At 45.5% G+C, this 24,165-nt stretch overlaps 1 protein-coding gene and 1 pseudogene across 5 annotated transcripts; one reads left to right on the plus strand and one right to left on the minus strand.

Annotated features, from left to right (window-relative positions):
- Positions 1 to 269: 269 nt before the first annotated feature.
- On the plus strand, positions 270 to 23,104 carry LOC134395987 (C-type lectin domain family 2 member D-like). Of its 5 annotated transcripts, none has more exons than XM_063122284.1 (7): positions 270 to 355; positions 6,155 to 6,418; positions 11,176 to 11,295; positions 13,962 to 14,054; positions 14,544 to 14,728; positions 18,284 to 18,390; positions 19,305 to 23,104. In XM_063122284.1, the coding sequence occupies exons 2-7, from the start codon at positions 6,412 to 6,414 to the stop codon at positions 19,456 to 19,458; spliced, it is 666 nt and encodes a 221-aa protein (XP_062978354.1). In that variant the 5' UTR covers positions 270 to 355; positions 6,155 to 6,411; the 3' UTR covers positions 19,459 to 23,104. The 5 variants fall into 5 exon arrangements, with proteins under 5 accessions (XP_062978354.1, XP_062978356.1, XP_062978355.1 ...); XM_063122286.1 differs by lacking the exon at positions 270 to 355 and adding an exon at positions 476 to 587; XM_063122285.1 differs by lacking the exon at positions 270 to 355 and adding an exon at positions 2,972 to 3,050.
- On the minus strand, positions 22,235 to 22,376 carry LOC134397070 (U2 spliceosomal RNA; annotated as a pseudogene).
- Positions 23,105 to 24,165: the final 1,061 nt, after the last annotated feature.

Consider the following 24,165-nt stretch of genomic DNA (forward strand, 5'->3'; position numbering starts at 1 on the left):
CACCAGGAAAAACTTCCTGACAGTTAGAGCAGTACGACAATGGAATCAGTTACCTAGGGAGGTTGTGGGCTCTCCCACACTAGAGGCCTTCAAGAGGCATCTGGACAACCATCTGTCAGGGATGCTTTAGGGTGGATCCCTGCATTGAGCAGGGGGTTGGACTCAATGGCCTTGTAGGCCCCTTCCAACTCTGCTATTCTACGATTCTATGATCTCACCGCTGGAGCATAACGGGAAAATCTCCTCCCACCCACGTAGTGCGTGTAAGAGGCGGAACCAGCCTCTTAATTGCTTTGCTGTCGTATTTGCTGAAAGCAGCGGAGAAAGAGCAGCTTTGTTGCTTTCTTGAGTCACGGTAAGCGAGTGTTGTTTTGATGGCTGCTGTTGTTCTGCACCTGAGGGATCCCCGCGCGAGAGGGCGAGGAAACCCGCGGGTCCCCGAGCTCTCGAACTAAAATGCAAGTCGGTTCAGGGAGAGTCCCTTCGGCGGGTGGACGTAATAGTGTGGGACTTTCCCCACGTTCCCGGGCGGGGCTGACCTGGACTAAGGACGTGTCGGCGGTTCAGCCTCTTTTATCCGTGACTGAGTAAGTGAAAGAGCGCGCGCGCGCGCCTGGCTGAGAATCGCCAAGTGTTTCCTAGAAACTAAGGCCCCCCAAGAAACACCCATTGGCCGTTAAGGGACGTTAATCCGTCCTTTTGCCCCCTAAAGTGTCTCTTGCCCAAATCCCAGAGTTCCTCTCAGCAATCGGAGAGCCTCCAGCCTCCATGTTAGACGGTGCGCTGCAGTCAGCCGCGCCCTGCCTGCACACTCGCGTTTTTGGGAAGGAAAGGAGCTCGGAGGGCTGAAGGGAGAAAGAGGGACCCTGTAGTGTTATAGGTGAGATGTTGTAAACCGCCCAGAGAGCTTTGGCTGTGGGGCAGAATAGAGATGGATGATGATGATGATGATGATGATGATGATGATGATGATGATGATGATGATGGACGACTATGGCAATAGGGAAAGGTCACAATTATCCCGTTAGCATCACATCAAAAAACTAAACAGAAAACCTCCAGAAACTGGGCTTACCAAAATACATCCACACCAACATCTAGAAAGCAGCCACGTTTAAAACATGCTCAATTGTCAGGAAATTCCTGAATCAGTAAAAGACAGCATGACAACATAATAACAACAACAACAATAATAATAATAATAATAAATTCTTACCCGCCTCTCCTTTTCGATTGAATTTGGCAAAGCCAGTCATGTCTGTCTAAAATAACCACCACAAGCAAGAAAGAGAAATAATAATAATATGCCGAGCCGGGTGTTGGAGTGAAGGGGCCACAGGGGTCATACATAGGCACACACTCCTCCCTCTCTGATGAGTGTGAATCCACATATATACGTATGTACACACTCACATAAACACATGCCTATGCACACACACACACGGGATGAAATCTCTGGGGGAGGAGGACCCTAAAGCCTTCCCCCACCAGACGGGCTCTGAACACCAGACCTCCCGTCTGCCACCACTTATTATGGGGCGACACAGGCTCTGAACACCAGACCCGGCCGAGGCTACTCCCTGCTCAAGCCAAGCACCACCGCTTGGTACGCCTGAGGTGAGGGATAAAGCCCACCTTCCTCCAAACTATGTGGAGAAAGGGGTTTAAAATGGAGAATGGATTTTAATATATATATAATAATGCGCTGTGAGTTATATCTGCTTAGGTGAATGATAGTCAGAGTGGGTGTTAAATGTGTAAACTTAAGATGATAAACGCCAAACAGACACGTGGGATTTTTGTGGTAGTTTAAAATCAAAACAATCAAAATTTATTTTTAAAAGTTCATAAGCTTTGTTTCAAATAACATTTAAAAAACTTTTTTAAACCTTCCATACAATCCTGTCACTCTCACATTCGCGCTTTCCTTTTTCTCACACAATCACTCTTGGACTTTCTTTATTATCAGTATTGATTAATATACTTCCATTACGTGCACACCACACTCTAAAGACACCACTAACTACACTGACTCTCAAATTTCCCAGAACTTAAGTACCATAAATACAGAGAGCACTACAGACTCTAAGAGTACCTAACAAGTAATAATTGGATTACTACAATGCGTTATACGTGGGGCTGCCTTTGAAAACGGTCCGGAAACTTCAACTGGTGCAAAACAGGGCAGCACGCTTATTAACAGGGACTGGCCTATGAGACCACATTACACCAGTCCTTTTCCAGCTTCATTGGCTGCCAGTCCAGGTCCGGCTGGATTCAAAGTGCTGGTATTAACATTTAAAGCCCTAAACGGCTTGGGGCCAGGTTATCTGAAGGAACGCCTCCTCCCATATGTACCCGCCCGGACCCAAAGGTCATCCTCAGGGGTCCTTCTCCGTGAGCCCCTGCCAAAGGAAGTGAGGCAGGTGGCTACCAGGAGGAGGGCCTTCTCTGCTGTGGCACCCCGGCTGTGGAATGAGCTCCCTAAGGAGGTTCGCTTGGCACCTACATTATATGCTTTTAGACGCCAGGTGAAGACCTTTTTATTCTCCCAACATTTTAACAATCTATAAATTTTAAATAACATGGTTTTAAATTTGTAATTTTGCATTGCTGCTATTTTTATCTGGTTGAGCTTTTATATTGTATTTTATATTATGGTTTTATACTGTTGTTTTATACTTTGAATGTTTTTAATTTTTGTGAACCGCCCAGAGAGCTCCGGCTATTGGGCGGTATAGAAATGTAATAAATAAATAAATAAATAAATAAGTCTCCCTGAAAAGAACAAGAACTCTCAATCCCCTCAGTCCTTGCCTTATATATCACTCCTCCCCCCTCCCAAGACATTCTAACTCCGCCCACTCAGGCCAACATTCTAAAAACCACAGACTTACACACTTCAGACATACATTTGGAATTGACTTGTGGGGTGTAACGCCACAGAGGACCCTAAAGCCTCCCCCCACCAGAGATCCCAACCCTCTTCCCTCCCCCATTGCTGATTCCCCCTCCTCCTTGGCATCGGCAGCACTGAAACAAGGATCCAGGTAACATCAGGGTCACTCAAGGAGGGGGAGGCTAAAGCCTTTTTCTCCGTCTCCCCCACCCCCAGCAACCCTGATTGGGATATTTATTTATTTATTTATTTACAATATTTATATACTGCTCCCCACTTGTGAAGTATCATATATCGGGAGATCTGTATATGAGAGGGCTTGTTGAGATGAAGTATTGTCCAACAAAAGAGATGATTGCAGATATTCTCACTAAGCCACTTCCTAGAGACCAGTTTCAGTTTCTACGAGAGAAGATGAATGTTGTGGACTTGACCAAGTGTGCTTGAGAAGGGATGATGGAAATGGGCAATGATGCTTGTTGGTTGTTTGGAAGGGGTTAAGTAGGGTGACCATATGGAAAAAGGGACAGGGCTCCTGTATCTTTAACAGTTGTATTGAAAAGGGAATTTCAGCAGGTGTCATTTATATGCATGCAACACTTGGTGAAATTCCCTCTTCATCACAATAGTTAAAGCTGCAGGAGCCCTGCCCTCCTTTCCGTATGGTCACCCTAGGGTTAACCTGATTAACCTTCCTTTATTTGTCTTTATTGGTTTAATTGGTTCTGCCTTTTCGTCCACTCCTATATCTTGACCCTTCCAATCTAGCTCCACTCCTCGCTTTACTTATCTCTCTCCTTCTTGCTCCGCAATGAGGTTTTGTCTTTTTTTATTTCTACTAGTAGAAGTGACTATGTTTTTTACTTAGAATAAAGCTATCATTTTCTTTTTTTACCTTGACCATAAGTCTTAACAGACTGTTTATTGCAACACCCATCTGTGCACTCATCAAGCTATCTGCATATTACCTATACTGTCATCCTCCCCCTAAAATATAGGAGCATAGAAAACTGCTGTCAACAGAGACAGACTACTGGTTCATCTAAATCAGGGGTCCCCGACATTTTGGACCCATGGGCACAATTGAGCATTTGAGAAACTGCTGTGAGCACCACTACAAAATGTCTATTCAGTGGATCACCACTTTGACACCGACCTGTCACTTCTGTGGATCTTACACTGCATCTTATTTAGATAAAACATTTTGCTAAATAAGGGATTGTCTAACTTGGCTAATTGCTGGTGGTGCAATGCAGCTTATAAATTTCATCCCACGTACCTACTTCCCTCGGATTATCCCCGTAGCACTAAGCTTTCGCTGTTGTTGTTTTTGCTACTGGGCGACAGCAATCCTTTGCATAACTGGAAGTTATGCTTAAGGGGGGAAATGTACAAAATCATTAAAAAATCAACAGATGACCCAATTCAATTCAAATTTGGTATGCTTAAAGCTCTCCCTAATATCTATTACTGTGCCAATGTTGGTGTCTTTATCTTTAAAGCTTACGCAGATGAAAGCATTTCTTTAAAATCCTGCTCTTGCGCCCCAGTGGCAGCTCAGAAGATACACTCAAAAAGTAGTGGCTAAATAGGGTGAATCTTTTTGCTTTATTGCACAGTTAAAGCAGGATGCATGGGAATACTTCACAATCAAAGCAGATTATAAGGTGGAAAACTTCTGAGTCCTTTGCATGCAATTTTCAGTGATTGCACAGTATAACACTAGTGTGATAAAGCTCTTTGTTTCTTGTAAAAGTATGTTTTGGCAGTATCCAATAATTGCTTCTTTTCTGGGGGAGGATATTACACAGATCAATTTTGTACCGGATCAGTCTTTAATATTCACTAATGTACACACTCTTTTAAATTATTTACCTGCTTCATGGAAATTAAACAGTCACCATAAATGGATTCTCTGCACCCTTTTGACAGCTAAAAGACTGATATTGCGACGTTGCAGGGATAAGCGTTCATTTCCTATAATGCAATGGATTGAGCACCTTACAACACTTTCGATATTTGAAGGGGTGGCATGTAAATGCCACCTTCATATGGGTACTTGTTTGGATGTTTGGTCCGCTTTTGTTGAAGCCTGTATATAACGCTGGTGTGATAAAGCTCTTTGTTTCTTGTAAAAGTATGTTCTGGCTGCTAGAAAGTAGGGTGCATGTCATACAAATCCATGGATATGTATTTTAAAAATGGGAACAAATACATATTTTTGGCAGGTGCCCAAGGGCACTGCACTGGGGACTCCTTGGCAGGTGCCACTGAAAATACCTGTCTGTGGCGCATTTGTCCATCCTTTTCCACTACCCTTCTGCATCCAAGGTACTGTGCCACCACCATAGGAGCTGGTAAATCCTCTTCTTCCTCTCCTAGACAGGGACCCGGCAGCGGGTGCTTCTGTGTCTTACCACTACTGCGGATTGTGGCTGGGCAACAAGGGATTCTAGCTGGTAGGAGCAGTAACTGGCACCACCACCCAAAGGCAGAAAGCAGGTTGCTCTGTGGTTTATCATTACATGTAAACTGGGCTTGTGCCTCCCCTGATAATAAGTCATGGTGTAGTTGCAGTTCTCAGTCGGTAAGAAACAAGCCACAGATGGAAACCCACGATTTGTTTAGCTGCTCCTGCTTGCATGAGCCCACTGCTTGTACAAGATAAGCCTGCCACATAAGCACAGAACACTGATAATCCTATCCAGCTGATGTCCTTGCACATGTGACTTTAGTCAGAGGCCATTTCTACACCTGCCTTTCCCCCCCCCCCCCGGGATTGGAGAAAAGTTGTTTTTAAAAAATGTTCTGCTTTTCTTAAAGCTTTGAACACAGGCGGCTTATGACAATAAGCATACAAACATTAAGCATCCAATAAGTAGTAATCAAATTAGAAATTCAGAGCAGAAGACCTCATCAAGCAAAGCGGCAGAAAGAGGTGCAAATCCACAGGACAGCCAAAAAAAGCCCTAAGTCAGTCAGTTCAAAGCACTTCTTGGAGGTTTAAACATTGAGATTGGGGCTCACACACAGTATAGAGTTCAGTTTTGTAGCCTGACAGGATTCCTTGAGAAGAACATTTTGTAAAGCTGGCACCAACTGATAAGGCCTTGCTTTTAGTAGTCTACCAGGGCACACGGAGTAGAGCCTCAGATGACGAAGGGAGCAGATGAAAGGGCACGTATATAGAGAAAGGCCGTCTTTAATGTACTCCGGTTCCAAACCATTAAAGTGCTTCACTTTCCTTTGTTTCAGATGTAGATGGACTCAGCCATGTGGAAACAGGTGACACCATGCCAAAGTTCAACTCTGAGGAGGAAAGTTTTCTCTGCCTAAACCTCAAACAGGAATGGCTCAACTCACAGGAGGATTTCTCTAGCAATAGAGTAAAGCTCAGATGTTTCATAAGGCAACACAGGACCAAGACTACGTGGGGCATCTTTGCTGATCCCAGGCACTCCGTCCTGCCCATCTGGACTTGGGCCTGAAAGATCCAGGGAACGTTTGGGAGCATGGCGGGTAAGTTGTAACAATGTCTTCACTGTTCGCGAGGCATGTCAATGAAGGCTGCTAAAGCCTTGAATAATCCATGGTGGCTGACGGAGGTGGTCTCGGCTGTACTGCTGAGATCCCCCAGACTGTTGGTTCTGGGAGATGTCAACATTCATGCCGAGGACACCTTATCTGGGGCAGCTCAGGATTTCATGGTCCCCATGACAATCATGGGACTGTCCTAACATGTCATCGGCCCAACACATGTAGCAGGGCATACTCTTGACCTGATTTTCACAACTGGACATGAAGATGGTGATCTGGAAGTGGGGGACCTTACATCAGTCTCTTTGTCATGGTCAGATCACAGCTTGCTGAGGTTTAGACTTACAGCAGCTTTCCCCCTCTGCAAGGGTGGGGGACCTATTAAGATGGTCGACTCCCAGAGACTAATGGATCCAGATGGTTTCCAAAGGGCTCTGGGGAGTTTCCCGGCTGATAGGGCTGGCTCTCCTGTTGAAACCCTGGTTGATCTGTGGAATGCAGAAATGACCCGGGCGGTTGACACGATTGCTTCTGAGTGCCCTCTCCTGAGTAGAGCTCGTACAGCTCTGTGGTATACCCCAGAGCTGAGAGTGATGAAACAAAATAGGAGACGGCTTGAGGGCAGATGGAGACAAATTCCTAGTGGATGCAACCAAATACTGGTAAGTGCCTATAGTAAGGCATACTCAGGGGCAGTGAGGGCAGCAAAAAACCAACACTTTGCTGCCACTATTAAATCTTCAACCTGCCACCCAGTGGAGCTTTTCAGAGTTGTCCGGGGACTATCGCACGCCGGCCCCAAGGACATGGTAGAACCATCTGAGGCCCGCTGTAATGAATTTGCAAGGCACTTCCAGAATAAAATCTTTTGCATCCGCCAGGACTTAGACTCCAGTGTTATAGCAGGTGAGTCTAGTGAGGTATCCAGAGCACAGCCTTGTCCCATTTTCTTGGATCAGTTTCACTTGGTACAGCTCAAGGATGTTGACAAGGTGCTTGGTCAGGTCCACGCAACCACCTCTGTACTGGATCCTTGCCCCTCTTGGCTAATAAAAGCTAGCAGGGATGGAACAGCTGGCTGGGCCAAGGAAGTGATTAATGTCTCTCTGCGAGAGGGAGTGGTCCCAGGCCATCTGAAAGAGGCGGTAGTGAGACCACTCCTGAAGAAAACTTCCTTGGACCCGGAAAATCTTAGTAACTTTAGGCCGGTAGCAAATGTTCCATTCCTGGGCAAGGTCCTTGAGCAGGTGGTTGCAGGCCAGCTCCAGACACTCTTGGATGAGACTGATTATCTGGATCCATTTCAGTCGGGTTTCAGGCCTGATTTTGGCACAGAAACAGCCTTGGTCGCCCTGTATGATGACCTATGTCGGGAGAAAGGCAGGGGGAGTGTGACTCTGTTGATTCTCCTTGATCTCTCAGCAGCTTTCGATACCATCAACCATGGTATCCTTCTGGAACGTCTGGCTGAGTTGGGAGTGGGGGGCACTGCATTGCAGTGGTTCCGCTCCTACTTGGCGGGTTGGCTCCAGAAGGTGGTGCTTGGGAGACATTGCTCAGCCCCGTGGACTCTCCAGTATGGGGTTCCACAGGGGGTCGGTCTTGTCCCCCAGGCTGTTTAACATGTACATGAAACCGTTGGGTGCTGTCATCCGGAGTTTTGGAGTGCGTTGTCATCAATACGCTGATGAAGATACCTTTTCATCTTCATCAGGTGAGCTGTGGCTGTGCTGAACCGGTGCCTGGCTGCGACAATGGACTGGATGAGGGCTAATAAACTGAAACTCAATCCAGACAAGACTGAGATGCTGCTGGTGGGTGGTTCTTCTGACCGGATGGGGGGTGTTCAACCGGTTCTGGATGGAATTGCACTCCCCCTGAAGGAGCAGGTTTGTAGCTTGGGGGTTCTCCTAGAACCATCTCTGTCACTTGAGGCTCAGGTGGCCTCGGTGGCACAGAGTGCTTTCTACTAACTCTGGTTGGTGGCCCAGCTACACCCCTATCTGGACAGGGATAACCTAGCTTCAGTTGTCCATACTCTGGTAACCTCCAGATTAGATTACTGCAATGCCCTCTACATGGGGCAGCCTTTGAAGACGGTTCGGAAGCTGCAGCTTGTGCAAAATACGGCGGCCAGATTGATAACTGGAACAAGGAGGTTCGAACATATAACACCAATTCTAGCCCGCTTGCATTGGCTGCCTATACGTTTCCGAGCCCAATTCAAGGTGCTGGTCTTAACCTATAAAGCCCTACACGGCTTGGGACCGCAATACCTGACGGAATGCCTCTCCCGACATGAACCTACCCATACACTGCGCTCAACATCTAAGGTCCTCCTCCGAGTGCCTACTCTGAAGGAAGCTCAGAGGATGGCAACAAGGGAGAGGGCCTTTTCGGTGGTGGCCCCCCGACTGTGGAATGATCTCCCTGATGAGGCCTGCCTGGCGCCAACACGATTATCTTTCAGGTGCCAGGTCAAGACTTTTCTCTTCTCCCAGGCATTTAACAGCATTTAACAACGCTAAGTTTGTTTTCTAACGGACCCCAGAACTGTTGTTTTTAAATGGATACTAATGTTTTTAAACTGTTGGTTTTTATGTCTCTGATGGTTTTTAAATTTTGTATACTTTTTAATGTTTGCTGTTTTAACTTTTGTGAACTGCCCAGGGAGCTTCGGCTGTGTTGCGGTATATAAATGTAATAAATAAATAAATATAAGGCCTGGGGGGGAAACTGATTTTGGGGACGACTATGTTTTTTTTCTGGGGGGGTTTCTGAAACATTGAAAAAAATGAAGAAAAACTGGATTATGGAATGTTTTATTTTAGCATGATGAATAAAATGTTTAAGTCATTTTCTGAGCTATAGCTATCACTATCAGTTTCATTCTCCAAATGATTTCTAAAATCTATGTATGGTATCAGTTTATTACACTTTCGGTGCACTGAGGAGAAGGTTGCAAACTGAAACTGATAATGATAGCTATAGCTCAGAAAATGCCTGACTAAATTTCATGCATATTCATTGAATTTTGGTCTCCCCTTTTCCTCAGTTTTTATGGGAATGGGTGCTTTATGTCTGCATGACACTGTGGAGCACTAGTGGAGACATAAATAATTTTCTTTGTTACTAATGCTGATGGTTTCTTCTGTTTGCTTGTTTTATTGTTTTTGCCTGCTCCTCATAAACTGGCAAAACCAAAGACGTTCTTTACAGCTCAGGAGCTTATAGCTCCATTTGTTACCAAAAAAAGAGTAAAATTTTTAAAAAGTAAATCCAATTTGTAATAGTTGTTTGAATACACTGTACTTTTAATATACCAAATGTGATAATTTTATTTCAAACCAACTTCTACAAAATTACATTTTATGTTTCTGAAGTAACAAAGTGAGTTTCATTCTGTCAAAAGTGCTAATAATTGCATTTCCCCCCTATTTTTAAAAAAATAAATCCATTTTTTGGGATTCCGAGAATCTCAATCTCCCACCTAGTCACTTGACACCAACATACACATTCCAAGAATCTCAGTCTCCCACATAGTCACTTGACACCAACATATTTCCTGCCAACACTTCAATATCTGCTTTCAGGGAGATTCTTCAATTTAAGCATTAGCAACATATTGTTTTCTGTCTCCACACAACAGTAGACTGTTTATAGAAAATATGGACTTCCGTGCCAGGGACACAGCTGAAGTGGAGGAGGGATCAGAATGTACTCTATGAACAGGCCTAAAAGCCGAAATGAGTTACAAGGCCCAGTGGATAAGATATAAAGAAAACTCCCTTAGGCCTGGCAAGCACTTCTATGGACATATCCCCACCCTCATCAGCAGCTTTTAATCGGGGGCCCTTTTGGGCGGGGGGGGGGAGAACCTCTCTGCACAATCATTTTGGGTTCTGGCCATTTTGATTTGACTGCTTTTAATCTACCAAAAAGATATTAACATTTAAAACACCAAGTTTGATGTGCTGCAGTTAACATATAAAGCCCCTAAGCCACTTGGGACCATGTTGTCCTTGGGATCGCCTTCCCCTTATGTCCCTGCCTGATCTTTGGGATGATCCTCAGAAGCACTTCTGAGGGTTGGCTCTTAATGACTGAGTGATGGGTGCTGCGCCAGGAGAAAAACCCCTGTACCGGAGGAGTCAGGTGAAGCCATATCTACTGATCTGGAAGGACCTGATAAGGGGGATGGAGATGCCTCATCCGGATACTCCTCTGATGCCATGACACCATGTCTGCTGGACCCTGGGGTTCTGTCTTGAGTGCCAGATTCAGGTAGAATTCATCACCATACCTAATAATGGAAAAGGATGAGGAAGTTTTCACATGTGGCAACATAAAGAGAAAGGAAATAGATGTGTATATATATATAAAATTATTGTTGTTGTTATTATTATTATTTATTTCATTTCTGTACCATCCCATAGCCAAAGCTCCCTGGGTGGTTAAAACTACAGGATAGTAAAAATATTCTAAAATGTTTAACATAGAAAAATTAAAACAATGTAAGCTGCAAAAAATGATTAAACAATATTTCCCCCTAACAGACCTGTACTGAAACAGCAGACACAGATGCCTCAGAATATATCATTAAATGGCTGGGAGTAGAGGGGGGTCTTTACCTGGTGTCGAAAAGATGACAGTGTTGGTGCCAGATGGGTCTCAGTGGGGAGCTCATTCCACATGATCCCATATGATAATAGTTCATGACCTATTCTGCTCTTTAACAGAGAGGAGAGGCTCCACAGGCACTGAACCGCTGAATCTTGAGGCAGGGGGCCCGAGGCCTTCTGATCCAGACGGGGCGAGGCCTCCTGATGCAGCCGGTGCAAGTGGAGCAGGAAATGCTGGTAAATTTATTTTACATATTTCACTTCTTTTGTGCTCTTCCTCCAAAGAGGCCAGACCAGATTAATCTGAGCAGTAGAATTCATCTCTTGTCCCATTCGACCATTAGTTGGACCCATTTTGGACCTCATTATAATACCCTATTTCTTCAATTCTAAGATGCACTTTTTTCTCCATATAAACATCTCTAAAAATGAGGTGCGTCTTAGAATCGCGGGTGTGTCTTAGGGTTTTTTTTTTCTGTTGGTGGTACTGAAATTAGTGTGCGTCTTACAATCGATGGCGTCTTACAATCGAAGAAATACGGTAGTTTCAGAGGTGTTACCACTTTTTTTGTGGCAAGGCTCCTGCACCTTTAACAGCTGCCTGATTCAGAAAATCCTACCATGAAGTATTTCCCATTACCACCCCTCCACACCAGGAAATGAGGCACCAGCTGAGTTTCTACCTATCATGAATGAACTGAAACGGCTAAAGGCATTGGAGCCTTGCTGAGAGGAAACACATTGGCAATTCTGTATTTCAGTGCATCGAAACCATTGTGTTCCATTTCTCTTGCCTTTTAAGGATAGATCAGGGGTGGGCAATTTAAGGTCCTCCAGATGTTTTGGCCTACAACTCTCATCCCTCACCATACACTATGTTAGCTACAGCTGATAGGAGTTGTAGTCCAGAACATCAGGTGGGCCACAGGTTGCCCACCTATGTTATAGATGGACAAGCTATAGCCAGTGTGGTGTAGTGGCTGGAGTGTCGAACTGTAAGTTGGGAGATCCGGTTCTACTCCCCACTTGGCCATGGAAACCCACTTTGGGCCAGTCACAGACTCTCAGCCCAACCCACCTCACAGGGTTGTTGTTGTGAGGATAAAGTGGAGAGGAGGAGGCGGGATATAAATGCAATAATAAATAAAATAAATAAATAAGAGAAGATTGGTATACCTTGGAGAAGAATTGAATCAACTGCTTTGAGTTTTTGTCCTCTATCCCTAAACTTAATTTAGGGAGTACTCATAATTCAGTGGCAGAGCTCTTGCTGTGTGTGTCCATTAGTGCTGTGCTGAATCCTGCCCCCTGTTTTGGGGAACTTTTCCTCTCCCTGCAAATCATACAATCATAGAATAGCAGAGTTGGAAGGGGCTTACAAGGCCATCGAGTCCAACCCCCTGCTCAATGCAGGAATCCACCCTAAAGCATCCCTAACAGATGGTTGTCCAGCTGCCTCTTGAATGACTCTAGTGTGGGAGAGCCCACAACCTCCCTAGGTAACTGGTTCCATTGTCGTACTGCTCTAACTGTCAGGAAGTTTTTCCTGATGTCCAGCTGGAATCTGGCTTCCTTTAACTTGAGTCCATTATTCTGTGTCCTGCACTCTGGGAGGATCGAGAAGAGATCCTGGCCCTCCTCTGTGTGACAACCTTTTAAGTATTTGAAGATTGCTATCATGTCTCCCCTCAATCTTCTCTTCTCCAGGCTAAACATGCCCAGTTCTTTCAGTCTCTCTTCATAGGGCTTTGTTTCCAGACCCCTGATCATCCTGGTTGCCCTCCTCTGAACACGCTCCAGCTTGTCTGCGTCCTTCTTGAATTGTGGAGCCCAGAACTGGACGCAATACTCTAGAGGAGGCCTAACCAGGGCCAAATAGAGAGGAACCAGTGATTTGGAAGCTATACTTCTATTAATGCAGCCCAAAATAGCATTTGCCTTTCTTGCAGCCATATCGCACTGTTGGCTCATATTCAGCTTGCGATCTACAACAATTCCAAGATCCTTCTCGTTTGTAGTATTGTTTTATCCTGTAAGTATTCTTTCAAAACTTTGCTCCTTTCCTTTTTTTGTAGTTAAATTTACCACTTAATCAGATTGATTGTGTGCGCTTCATTCCAATTAAGCCTTAGTACCAAGTCCAGAGTTGCTTATTGCTACTGTTTAAGGTTTCAGGCCTAGGGCTTTGAAATAGAAGGTGCTGGCTTAGGCCCTTATTTCACCAGCCTGGGGGTGTCCTGTAAGGTCTGAGAATCCCCTGACTTGTGCTGAGTTGGATGTAAGGTGCGGTGACAGCCTACCTTGCTGGGTTGGTGTTCACTCCAAGCAACCTTTTGTCTCTGCTTACAACTCCTTTCTTCCCTTCACATACTTAGCTGGGGGATACTGGGAGTTGTAGTCCAACCAATCTTATTTATTTATTACATATACAAGGAATCCAAGGCGGCATATATAATCCTCCTCCTCTCCATTTTATCCTCACAGCAATAACCCTGTGAGGTAGGTTGGGCTGAGAGTCTGTGACTGACCCAGTGAGCTTCATGGCCGAGTGGGGACTAGAACCCGGATCTCCTGACTCCCAGTCCAACACTCTAAGTACTATACCACACTGGCTTTCTTCTTGAGGGTGCCAGGTTGGGGAAGGTCCTATAAAGCACTGTAATTTTTCCTTTACTTCCTATATCATGTCTGCTGTGCAGAGAGGCACATGTGTGAAGCTCAAGACGATCATCTGATAAAACAAAGAACTCAGTTTGTTTTGGGAGGTATCTCATGAAAATCAGCTGATGTGCCATGTCTTGTCCTGAAGAAGAGTTTCTGACAAGTTAGATGTGACCGTGGCTGATTATTTTGCTTCCTGTGAACATCATTTACTCAGACCTTTGTACTAATTTGTTTTTCAGCTGCTGTCCCAAAGTGCATTGCGGACCAAAAGTACGCCTTAGCAGCAGCTGTTCTCATCACAGTTTTGCTTATTGCTGTAATTGCATTGGCTGGTGAGTGGGGAGACATGCATGCTTGAACTTTGTCCGTGCTTATTTAAGTAAAACTATTTGGATAAAAGCTACTGTATTTCTTCGATTGTAAGACACCATCGATTGCAGGATGCACACTAATTTCAGTACCACCAACAGGAAAAAAACACCCTAAGACACACCTGCGATTCTAAGACGCACCCCATTTTTAGAGATGTTTATACGGGAAAAAAGTGTGTCTTAGAATTGAAGAAATAGGGTAATAACATGACATGCTATATGCTTGAAAGATTAGCTCTAAGGCAATGAAATGCTTGGAAAACATATACAGTTGTGTGGAAGGAAAGGGGAGGATAGAAGGATGAATGTAGAACAAGAAAAGGAGACAGCCTGATCCAACCAAATTTAAATTATTTTAATCCTGATGAGTTCAATGGAAGAGATTTGAGCACCTCAGAGTTACTGTATAATTGTGAGCTCTCACATTTGGGCAACTTGTTTTATTTCCAGCTAAAAAAACACCACCATGTGCCCCTTGTCCTCCCCCTATTGATGCTGCCTGCCCGGATGGCTGGGTTGGGTATGGAGGAAAATGCTACTATGCATCAGAAGAGGAAAGGAATTGGAACATCAGCGCAGTGAATTGTTCCTCATTTGACAGTACCTTGGCTGTGATTGATAGCCGACGGGATCTGGTAAGCAGTGGCTGTGATTCTCAACATATTTTCTCAAAAGCAGTGGGACTTAACTTCTAAAGGAATCTCTTTAAAATGCTTGCGTTCCTCAACCCTTCACAGCTGTAAGGAAACCAAATAGAGAGACCGTTTGCTTCTATATGCTCCCCTTTGCTCATGATGTTCGTGTGAGCGGCTCAGTGAAGAAAGGTATGTGTGTGTTTGTGGGGTAGGTTGCTAACTGACAAACATTTTTTGTTCTGATATTTGTGTAAAAGCTATAAATTTTGGCCGGTTGCTAAAAAAAATTGCCTCAGTAAAGTTTGTGCATGTGTGTATTAAGGTAAGCAGCTAGGTTTTCACAGAACACATGAGGAGGAAATACATCATTGAGTTTGTCCCCCTCAGCGCTCCTTTTTCCACAGTGAATCATGGGAGACTCCAGCATATATGTGTTTGGCTTCTCTGTAGCTGCCTGCACAGGCTCTTTCAGGGTGAGGTGGCGTTCTCTACGGTGGTGCCTGCTGTGGCCCACTTGAGCTTTAGTCCTGAGGTAAAAGCTATTTTATTTGCTCACCTTTTATTTGAACAGCGATACTGACATGGAGACTGGCTTTTATCTGCTGGTGTTATATCTGAGGCTGCTTTCCATTATTTTATTGGACTTACTGGTTTCATCGCAACACAATGTGGAGGGCAGTTTCATGCAGGATAAATTGTATCAGCGGCTATTAGTCATGATGGGACCCAGCTCTGTCCTTTTCATCAAACACAGTGGGTGTTCTGAATTAGCGGCTAGGTGTGGTAACAGACTAGATGAGGGGAAATAAACAGATTCAGTCCAGACAAGCTGGAGCTACTGTTAGTGAGTGGTTCATCTGCCAGGCTAAGTGATGTTCAACCCATTCTGGAGGGGGTTGCTCACCCCTAAAGCATCTGGTTCATAGTTGGGGTGGGGGTGCTTTGGGATCCAGAACTGTCACTCAAGGCACAGATGGACTTGGTGATACAGAGCACTTTTTATCAGCTTAGGGTGGTATACCAACAATACCTTTACCTGGTCAGAGATAGCCTAGCTACAGTTATCCGTGCTCTGGTAACATCTCATGTTACCAGTACTGTGTTATATGTGGGGCTGCCTTTGAAAATGGACCAGAAACTTCATCCAGTTCAAAACAAGGCAGAGTGAGATTGTTAGGAGAAGCTGGCCAACGTGATAATATTATGCTAGTACTTTTCTATCTGCACTGGCTGCCAGTCCATGTCTGGGCCTGATTCAAAGTGCTGGTATTAACATTCAAAGCCTTAAATGGCTTGGAGCCAGGTTACCTGAAGGATCACCTCCCATATATGCCTGCCCTCTCTGGGAGCCCCCACCAAAGGCTACTAAGAAGAGTGTCATGCCCCTGCTAGAGGAATCCTCAGAGGAAGAAGCAGAGCCCCCAGAAACCAGGGAGATACCACATGAAGTACTGGCACCAGACCAGGAGGAGCTTGGACCTTTTGGGGTGGGGGTGAGGTCCAGGTCCTTCCCTGTCAGGGGGAGGGGACTCTGGCTCTGGATCAGAGGCTGAGCAACCCCCTGACCCTCAGGAGCGCTGTTGCCCCAAGCGACAAGTCAGTAGTAAGCCTCCTGCTAGAAGGAACGCTCGGTTGCAGAAATGTTCTCCTTGGGAGAAAGCAGCTCCTCCTGAGTAGGGCTCTGGCCAGAGAGCTCTGATGGGGCAGCAGCTGAGCCTGGGTGGGGCTCAGCAGCCTTTGTGAATAAAAGCCAGCAGTGAGAGCTTGCTAGTTGCTGGAAACTAGGGGTGTACACGGACCCCCCAATCCTCTTCGTGGCCCGATCCAGAAAATCCGGATCGGGCCTGATCCTCTTCGCGCCGCTCCGCCCGTCTCCCGCTCCGCGGAGCGAGATCCGACTTCGCCGCCGTCACTATATGGGCGGCGGTGGTGGCGGCGCAAGAGAAACCACCCACCCACCCCGCCCCCTTACCTTCCTCCGTCGCGGGATTCAATTGAGGCCCCAGTTGAAGCCGGAAGAGCTTCACTTCCAGCTTCAACCGGGGCCTCAATTGAAGCCGGCGACGGAGGAAGGTAAGCGTCCCTCCTCCCTGCTCCCTTACCTGGTGCCGCCGCCGCTGCATGGATGGCGGCGCCAGGTAGGCCAGGCCCCGCCCCAGGCCCCGCCCCCTTACCTTCCTCCCTTACCTTCCTCCATCGCGGGCTTTAATTGAGGCCCCGGTTGAAGCCGGAAGAGGCCTCGGCTCGATCTTCGCCTCGATCCGCCGGCCCCCCAATCCTCAGTTGAAGCCGGCGACGGAGGAAGGTAAGCGTCCCTCCTCCCTGCTCCCTTACCTGGTGCTGCCGCCGCCGCTGCATGGATGCCGGCGCCGGCAGCGCCAGATTAGTCCCCCTCCCCCCCACTTACCTTCAGGCGAAGCTCCAGATTGAGGCGATCCTCTTCCAGATTGAGGCGATCCTCATTTAGAGAAGATTGAGGGGAGACATGATAGCACTCTTCAAATACTTAAAAGGTTGTCACACAGAGGAGGGCCAGGATCTCTTCTCGATCCTCCCAGAGTGCAGGACACGGAATAACGGGCTCAAGTTAAAGGAAGCCAGATTCCGGCTGGACATCAGGAAAAACTTCCTGACTGTTAGAGCAGTGTGACGGTGGAATCAGCTACCTAGGGAGGTTGTGGGCTCTCCCACACTAGAGGCATTCAAGAGGCAGCTGGACAGCTTTAGGGTGGATTCCTGCATTGAGCAGGGGGTTGGACTCGATGGCCTTGTAGGCCCCTTCCAACTCTGCTATTCTATGATTCTATGATTCGCCTTGATCCGCCGGCCCCCCAATCCTCTTCGCCTCCGCCTTAAGGGTAGGCGAAGCCCCCCGCTCCGCTCCTGCTTCTCCTGTTCAAGGAGAAGCGGAGCACATCCCTACTGGAAACAATGTTTCATCAGCTTACTTGCCTCGGCTCCTGACCCTGCCTTGTTCCTGAACCGCTGTGCTTTGATCTCTGCTTGACTCTGCTACTGGGTTATGTATGTATTGGACTGCCTCACTGTTTTGACCACTCTTGCTTTGCCTGACTATATATTGGAGTGATTGTCTGTGCTTTGACCCTGTGCCTGTTATCTGGACTATTTCTGCATTTGCCTGAACTTAAAGCTTTTCTCCTGGAACATTGGTCTGGGGTATTACTTGGCCCGGTGGTCAGCTGTATAACTAAGAACGTTACGGCCAGCACACAACAAAGGAGGCCTTTTCTACTGTGGCACCTTGGTTGCGGAATGAGATTCCCAGAGGGGCTGGTACCTACATTGTGCTCTTCTTGTCTCCAGTTGAAAACCTTATTTTCCAAAGCATTTTAGTTTGATTTAGCTGACTTGTTGGCTCAAGAAAGTTTTAACTGAAGACTGTTGTTTCTTTCTTATGGTTCTAATTGATTTGTTTTCATGATCATTTTTATTTTTATCTGTATTTTATTATTGTTAGCCAACATAAACTCTTATTTCTAGTGGAAAGGTGGAATATGCAATTAATATAGAACTACCTAATTTCCCCTCTCCTAGGATTTTTTAATGAAATTTACTCGCCCCTTTCATTTCTGGATTGGCCTCTCAAGAGAAGCCTTGGAAATGCCCTGGAGATGGCCCAATGGCACACAGCTTAAAAACTGGTGAGTTTTTTTTTCTTCATGCTCCCTCCATTTGCTTGTTGATGGCCCTGGTCAGACAACACACTAAACTATGATGGTTAAGTGTTTTGAGCTAAATATTATTGCTTAGGGAGTTGTGAGAACCATAACTTCGCATGTTGTGTGAACCATTCCTATTTACAATACGGGAGATATGACAAGGAAAGAGTCGATGCCTCTCAGCTGCCACACCTATGAAATCCCCATTGTGTGCTGAGTGCGAAGAGAATAATATGTTCCATCCTCTAAACTAGAGAGCTCTTGGGTACCTCTAACCCATCCTTGCCCAGCTTAGGACTTCCCAGATGTCTTGGGCTATGGATGTATTTAAAGATTTCAAGTGTTGAAATTCAGTTGACCTCTGAATGGCTTCAATATTAAAAACAATTAGAAATACAACCAATCCAATCACCCATCCAAGCAAATTAAAACAATAACAACTCTGAGCTGCAGTCAGTAAGACACCCCCCCCCCAAAGCTTGGGTAAACAGCCAGATCTTAACTTGGCATTGAAATGAGGGCAACATGGGCCCTAACTGGGTCTCTTAGCAGGGGGCGTTCCATAATGCACCCTCATGTAGTGTATACCTCCCTACGATGAGACACAGAGGAGAACCCCCTCAGCAGATTTCTGTACTTGGGCATGGGGACAGAGGGAGAGGCAGATCCCTACAACTCCCATCAGCCCTGATCATTGGCCATGCTGGCTGGAATTCATGGGAGTTGTAGTCGAACACATTGCAAGGTGTCATTTTAGAGAAGGCTGCTCTGACCTATCTTAATTTAAGTGAGACACGACTTGGAAGAATATGTATTGCAATGTTCACTTCACGGCCTGCAGGTGTCACTGTAATGCAGATAACAATACCGTGTTGTTACACTGATGCCTATTCCAGGTTTCCAGTGCGAGGAGGAGGCCTCTGCGGGTACATCAATGACAATGGGCTCAGTAGTACCAGGTGTTCCACAGTGAAGAATTTCCTCTGCAGCAAGGATGATGCATGCATCACCAGGAGAAAAAGAGATGCCTCCTCGTCTCCATCTACATAAGGGGACCAGCGCCAGCTCTTCAGAGATCCAGGACACCATGAAGGAACACTGCTTTTTCTGAGGAAGCCTGATCCTGATATTAGAACACCCAGGCCCATTTCTGAGCTTTTCAGCATCCTAAACCTATTCTCTGTCTATAACTCGGAGATTATGAATGTGACGGTAGCATCACTGCAAGGGCCACTGGAGGCTCCCAGTCACCTCCGCCTCTCTCTTGCTCGCTCTTTTTGCAGTAGCTGCTCATTTTCATACAGCAGGGGGCTGGCTTCTGTGATATGGGCTACCAGAGGAGGCTTTGGAAGGAGGGAGTCAGGGGAAGCTGCCACTCTTATGCTGTACAGTGGATGAGGGTTGAAGGTAGAGAGGAGAACACAGAAGCAGGGCTAGTTAACTGTGGTGGGAGGGAGCCCAAGTGGTAAACAGCCACGTGATTGGCTAGTTGCAATGGGGCACTACACAGGCACAGGAAGGGGCGGGGAAGCTGAACGTGAGGACGAGAGGGAGAGAGTGCTGGGATATTTTGCAGCACTGCATCGATGAGGGTGCTCTCAGTGATGAGAAAAAGATCCATCCCAATCTAAGGGCTAAAAAATGAGCCCAGACAAGTTTCCCTGTCTGGTGACTTACTACCTGAGGCTTTGTGTGGATTTAAATGGAAGGGTGAGTTGGGTGGGAGAAAAAGTGAGAAGAGAGCATCCACAGAGAAGCCCCCAAATCTGCCTTTTCTCACAAGGGCAGCTTTCCAGTCTGTAGCAGACATGCAGGTTCCAGGTCATGTAAGAATCCTCTTCAGGCACGTGTAGGCTGCCTTCATTCCAAGCCAAAAAGCCGGCTGCATGGATGGACTGAGGCTTTTCCGAGGACAATCACCAGTTGAGCGGCAGCCTCTTTTGAATCTCAGGAAGAAACTGGGTATAAGAGGGTCTGACTGTTGAAAATCTGATCTGTGGGACCAACAAATAATCTCCCAGCTTGCGGGCTGCATTTCACACTTTTGCCCATACGACTGTGCTCCTGGGCTTCCCCAACTGTGGGGGACTTGTAATTGTACCCAGCGTTTCCTCACCATTGCTTCTCCACCCCCGCTTCTGTCCCTCAGTACTTCCTCTTTCTGCCCGGAGGGGAAAGAGGAAGTAAACAAAGACTACATGGCCCATTCAGGGGCAGTTTTCATCGCACGGCTTTTCCTGCACACAGCAGGAGATCGCAGCACATTCCGTTTTTTGTTTTTTTTTAAGTTGGATTAAAAGGGGTCTATTTTGCAACAGAAAACCAAAGAGTGGGAGGCACACATCAAAAAGTGGGCAGAAGTGAGTGAGCAATAAAATGCTCCTCAGATAAAACGCTTTAATAACCCAAGGCATGGTATGTGATTAAAAAGGAAAATGGAATTTATTTTACAGGAAAAGAGAGTTTACGCAGCATTTTAAGCCACCCTCTTTTACAGAGGACAGTCCTCACTTTGAAGGGCTGCCAGAGGACTGTCCTTATTTGAAGGCGTCTTTTCGTCCTAGGGATGTCCTGTTCAATTCCAATTTAAAGGTAATGAACCAGAAGAGCTGTTGCCCATCAAGTTAGCAATCAAACAGCACATGGGGTGAATAAGCAGCATGCAGGTCACTTAGACACAGAGTGGGTTCAGATAACACGATAACCAATGGTGGTTTAAATAGTTGACGGTTGGTTATTTTATTTATTTGTTTATTTATTACATTTTTTTATACCGCCCAATAGCCGATTTGGGTTATCATGTTGTGTGAAGAGAGGTTTTTAACCATTGGTTGGTTATTTGGCTGAAATAACCAACGCTGTGCAGAGTTGGCTATTTGAACCACCATTGGTTATCGTGTTGTGTGGAGAGAGTTTTTTTAGCCATTGGTTGGTTATTTGGCTGAAATAACCAACGCAAATAACCCAACACTGTGCAGAGTTGGCTATTTGAACCACCATTGGTTATCGTGTTGTGTGGAGGGCACCATTGGATATTTCTTCAGCCACTGTTGGTTATTTCGTCAGCCACAGAGTTGCAAGGCAAGAGGGGTCAAAGCAGTGGCTGCTGTTCTAGTCCAGCCGGCAGGATGGATTTTCGGCAGCAATGGCTGATGAGTTACTAGCAGGAGGACTGAGAGGGGAGAGAGGGCAAGAGATGAGTGACAACTCAGGCATGAGCATGGACTAATAGTCAATTCACACCACAGTTGATAATTATGTTGTGTGGGGTGTACCCGCTTGATAAACAAGTATCGAGTTGATTATTGCCCCACCACTGACTATCATGTTGTCTGAACGCAGCCAATGTCTTCCACACTATGTTGAGATGCACTGTATTCCTAATTAAATTATACTAACAATTTCTAAATTGGCATGTGTATGTATGAATTAGCATATGCAAATATTAAAATCACAGCCCCTTTTTGTCCTGTTTTTGGTGGTACTGGTACTTTTTTTTGAGGGGGGGGAGTAATTCTAGCCCAATGCAGAACTAGATGTGCCTAAGCCCATTGATCTAAGTCTGCACAAGGTATGTTTAAGCTTCATAGGCCAAGATCTAGAGAAGTGACGTATCAATTGAAATTAGGTAAAGGCAAAATCAAAACATCTGACTTTTATAAAATATGACAGGACTTTTTTCTATATAGAAGGACATGCACAGCAATATTTGTCAAAGCCTTTTCTCAGATTATGGAAAAGGGACTAAATATAAGATTGGCATCCAGAAGAATTATAAAGGACATTTCTAAGTAGCCGATGGTGGCAGGTTCAGTACAGATAAAAGGAAAGGTTTTGTCACATAGTGCATAGGTAAACTATGGAATTCGCTACCACAAGATGTAGTGATGGCCATCCATTTGGATGGCTTTAAAAGGGGATTAGAACAGATACTACACTTGATCTTAGCCCAAAGGCCGAGAAGTGAAAAATTTGCCCTGCTTGCAAGTAAGTTGAGAGCTAGGCATCAAGACCATTCACAAGTATTGTAATGGGGAGTTGGAGATTTTGCCCTTTTAAAATGTGTTGTCCTAGTTCCCCACTGTGAAGCTCTTAATTTATGTAAATGCAATTTTGTATTTTTATATTCTTGTATATTTGTTTATCTTTTTATTTTAAATTATCTATTTTTATTCCACTTACGTATAGCTCATCTTTTTACTTGTATTTTATTTTTCTAACTATGTTAAATTGTGATGGTTTATCGCTTTTAGCGATAAAGATTTCATTCAAAGGGGGTTGGATAAATTCCTGGAGGAGAAAGCTATAACGGCTACTAGTCCTTATGGCTATGTGCTACCTCCAGTATCAGAGGCAGTAAACTGGGGAACACGTTTAGGAGGCTGCTGCTGTACCCGTGTCCTGCTTGTGAGTTCCTGGTTGGCCACTGTGTGAACAGAGTGCTGGACTAGATGGACCCTTGCTCTGATCCAGCAGGGCTCGTCTTAACGTTCTTAAGGATTCTATGTATGGCTTGGTGTGTAAAGTGGAAAAATATGAAGAGAGATTAAACGTACTACCCTCTGTCAAGAATTTGATATAAATTCAGTGTATTTCTTTTTGTTTGTTTTCCTTTTAGTCTTCATTTTTTGTTTTGTTTTCTTTCTGTTGATTTTGTTAGGGAAACTAATAAAATCTTTAAAAAACAACAAAAAAACCCAGTGATCTGTGTGGGCAGCTATGACCTATGCACACGGCTTCCTGTTGCTTCTGCAGAATTTCACACTCTCCCACCCACCCCAATACCCTAACGTATATGTCACTCCTGCAGATCTTTCCTCCAGTGCTGTAGCTGCAGTCTAAGCTTGTCAACAACTTCTTCTCCTCACCCAACATGCCCACATCCTTTTCCAGCAAGAAGACCATTACGCAGAGGCCATTTCTGGTAGTAACCATACGCTTGTCTGCCAATCTGTCATGATTTGCTAAGCATTGTGGTCTAGTCCCTCTCTCGCTGTCCAGCGGAATGATGACTCACTTGTTCCATTACAACCTAAGGCCAAATTTGAACATTTCATGGTCAAGGTGTTTACCACACAAATTCTTTCCACTTCAGTTTTAATACTCGCTTAAGGACTATACATCTTGATTTACAATTTGATTTTTTTAAAGATAAAATTTAGTGAGCAAACTACCAAAATGCAAAGTTCAATCCATCCAACCCATTATTAATTTTGTTATATTTCTATTTGCGAGGACAATTTGGGATAATCTGTGATGGCCGGCGCAATTGCCAGCTTCTCTGCGTGATCGCCAGCTGCCCGGCGAGATCGCTCATGGGGAAGCCAGCGTTCTTGTGGGGAAGCTGGCGATTGCACCAGGAAGGACACAATCATGCCAGGAAGATGCGACCATGTTGATCTGCAGGCAATGGTGGCACCGAAGTACAGCCCTCCCAGGCACTGCATGCTGGGAGTTGTAGGCTATACAGGGGCCTAGGACTGTGCGAGGAAATGGTGCATCCACCCTAAAATGGCGGATCCACCATAAAATGGCCCGAGGCTTGCACAGCCCTACTTTCTAGTGCTGTTGTGCTAGCTGGTGAGTGGTAGAGGGGCTACTCTATGAGTTTATTCACACAAGCAAAATAATGCACTCTCATGACTGGTCACTCACAGCTTTTGACAACTTCCTACACATCCCCTGCATGCTCCCCCGGTAATTCCATTCTTTAAAAAAGAAACTGGATGTCCCGATTGTGCTGAAATATCTTGGGGT

This window comes from Elgaria multicarinata, chromosome 3 (genome assembly GCF_023053635.1).
Source record: "Elgaria multicarinata webbii isolate HBS135686 ecotype San Diego chromosome 3, rElgMul1.1.pri, whole genome shotgun sequence".
Taxonomy (NCBI): Eukaryota; Metazoa; Chordata; class Lepidosauria; order Squamata; family Anguidae; genus Elgaria; species Elgaria multicarinata.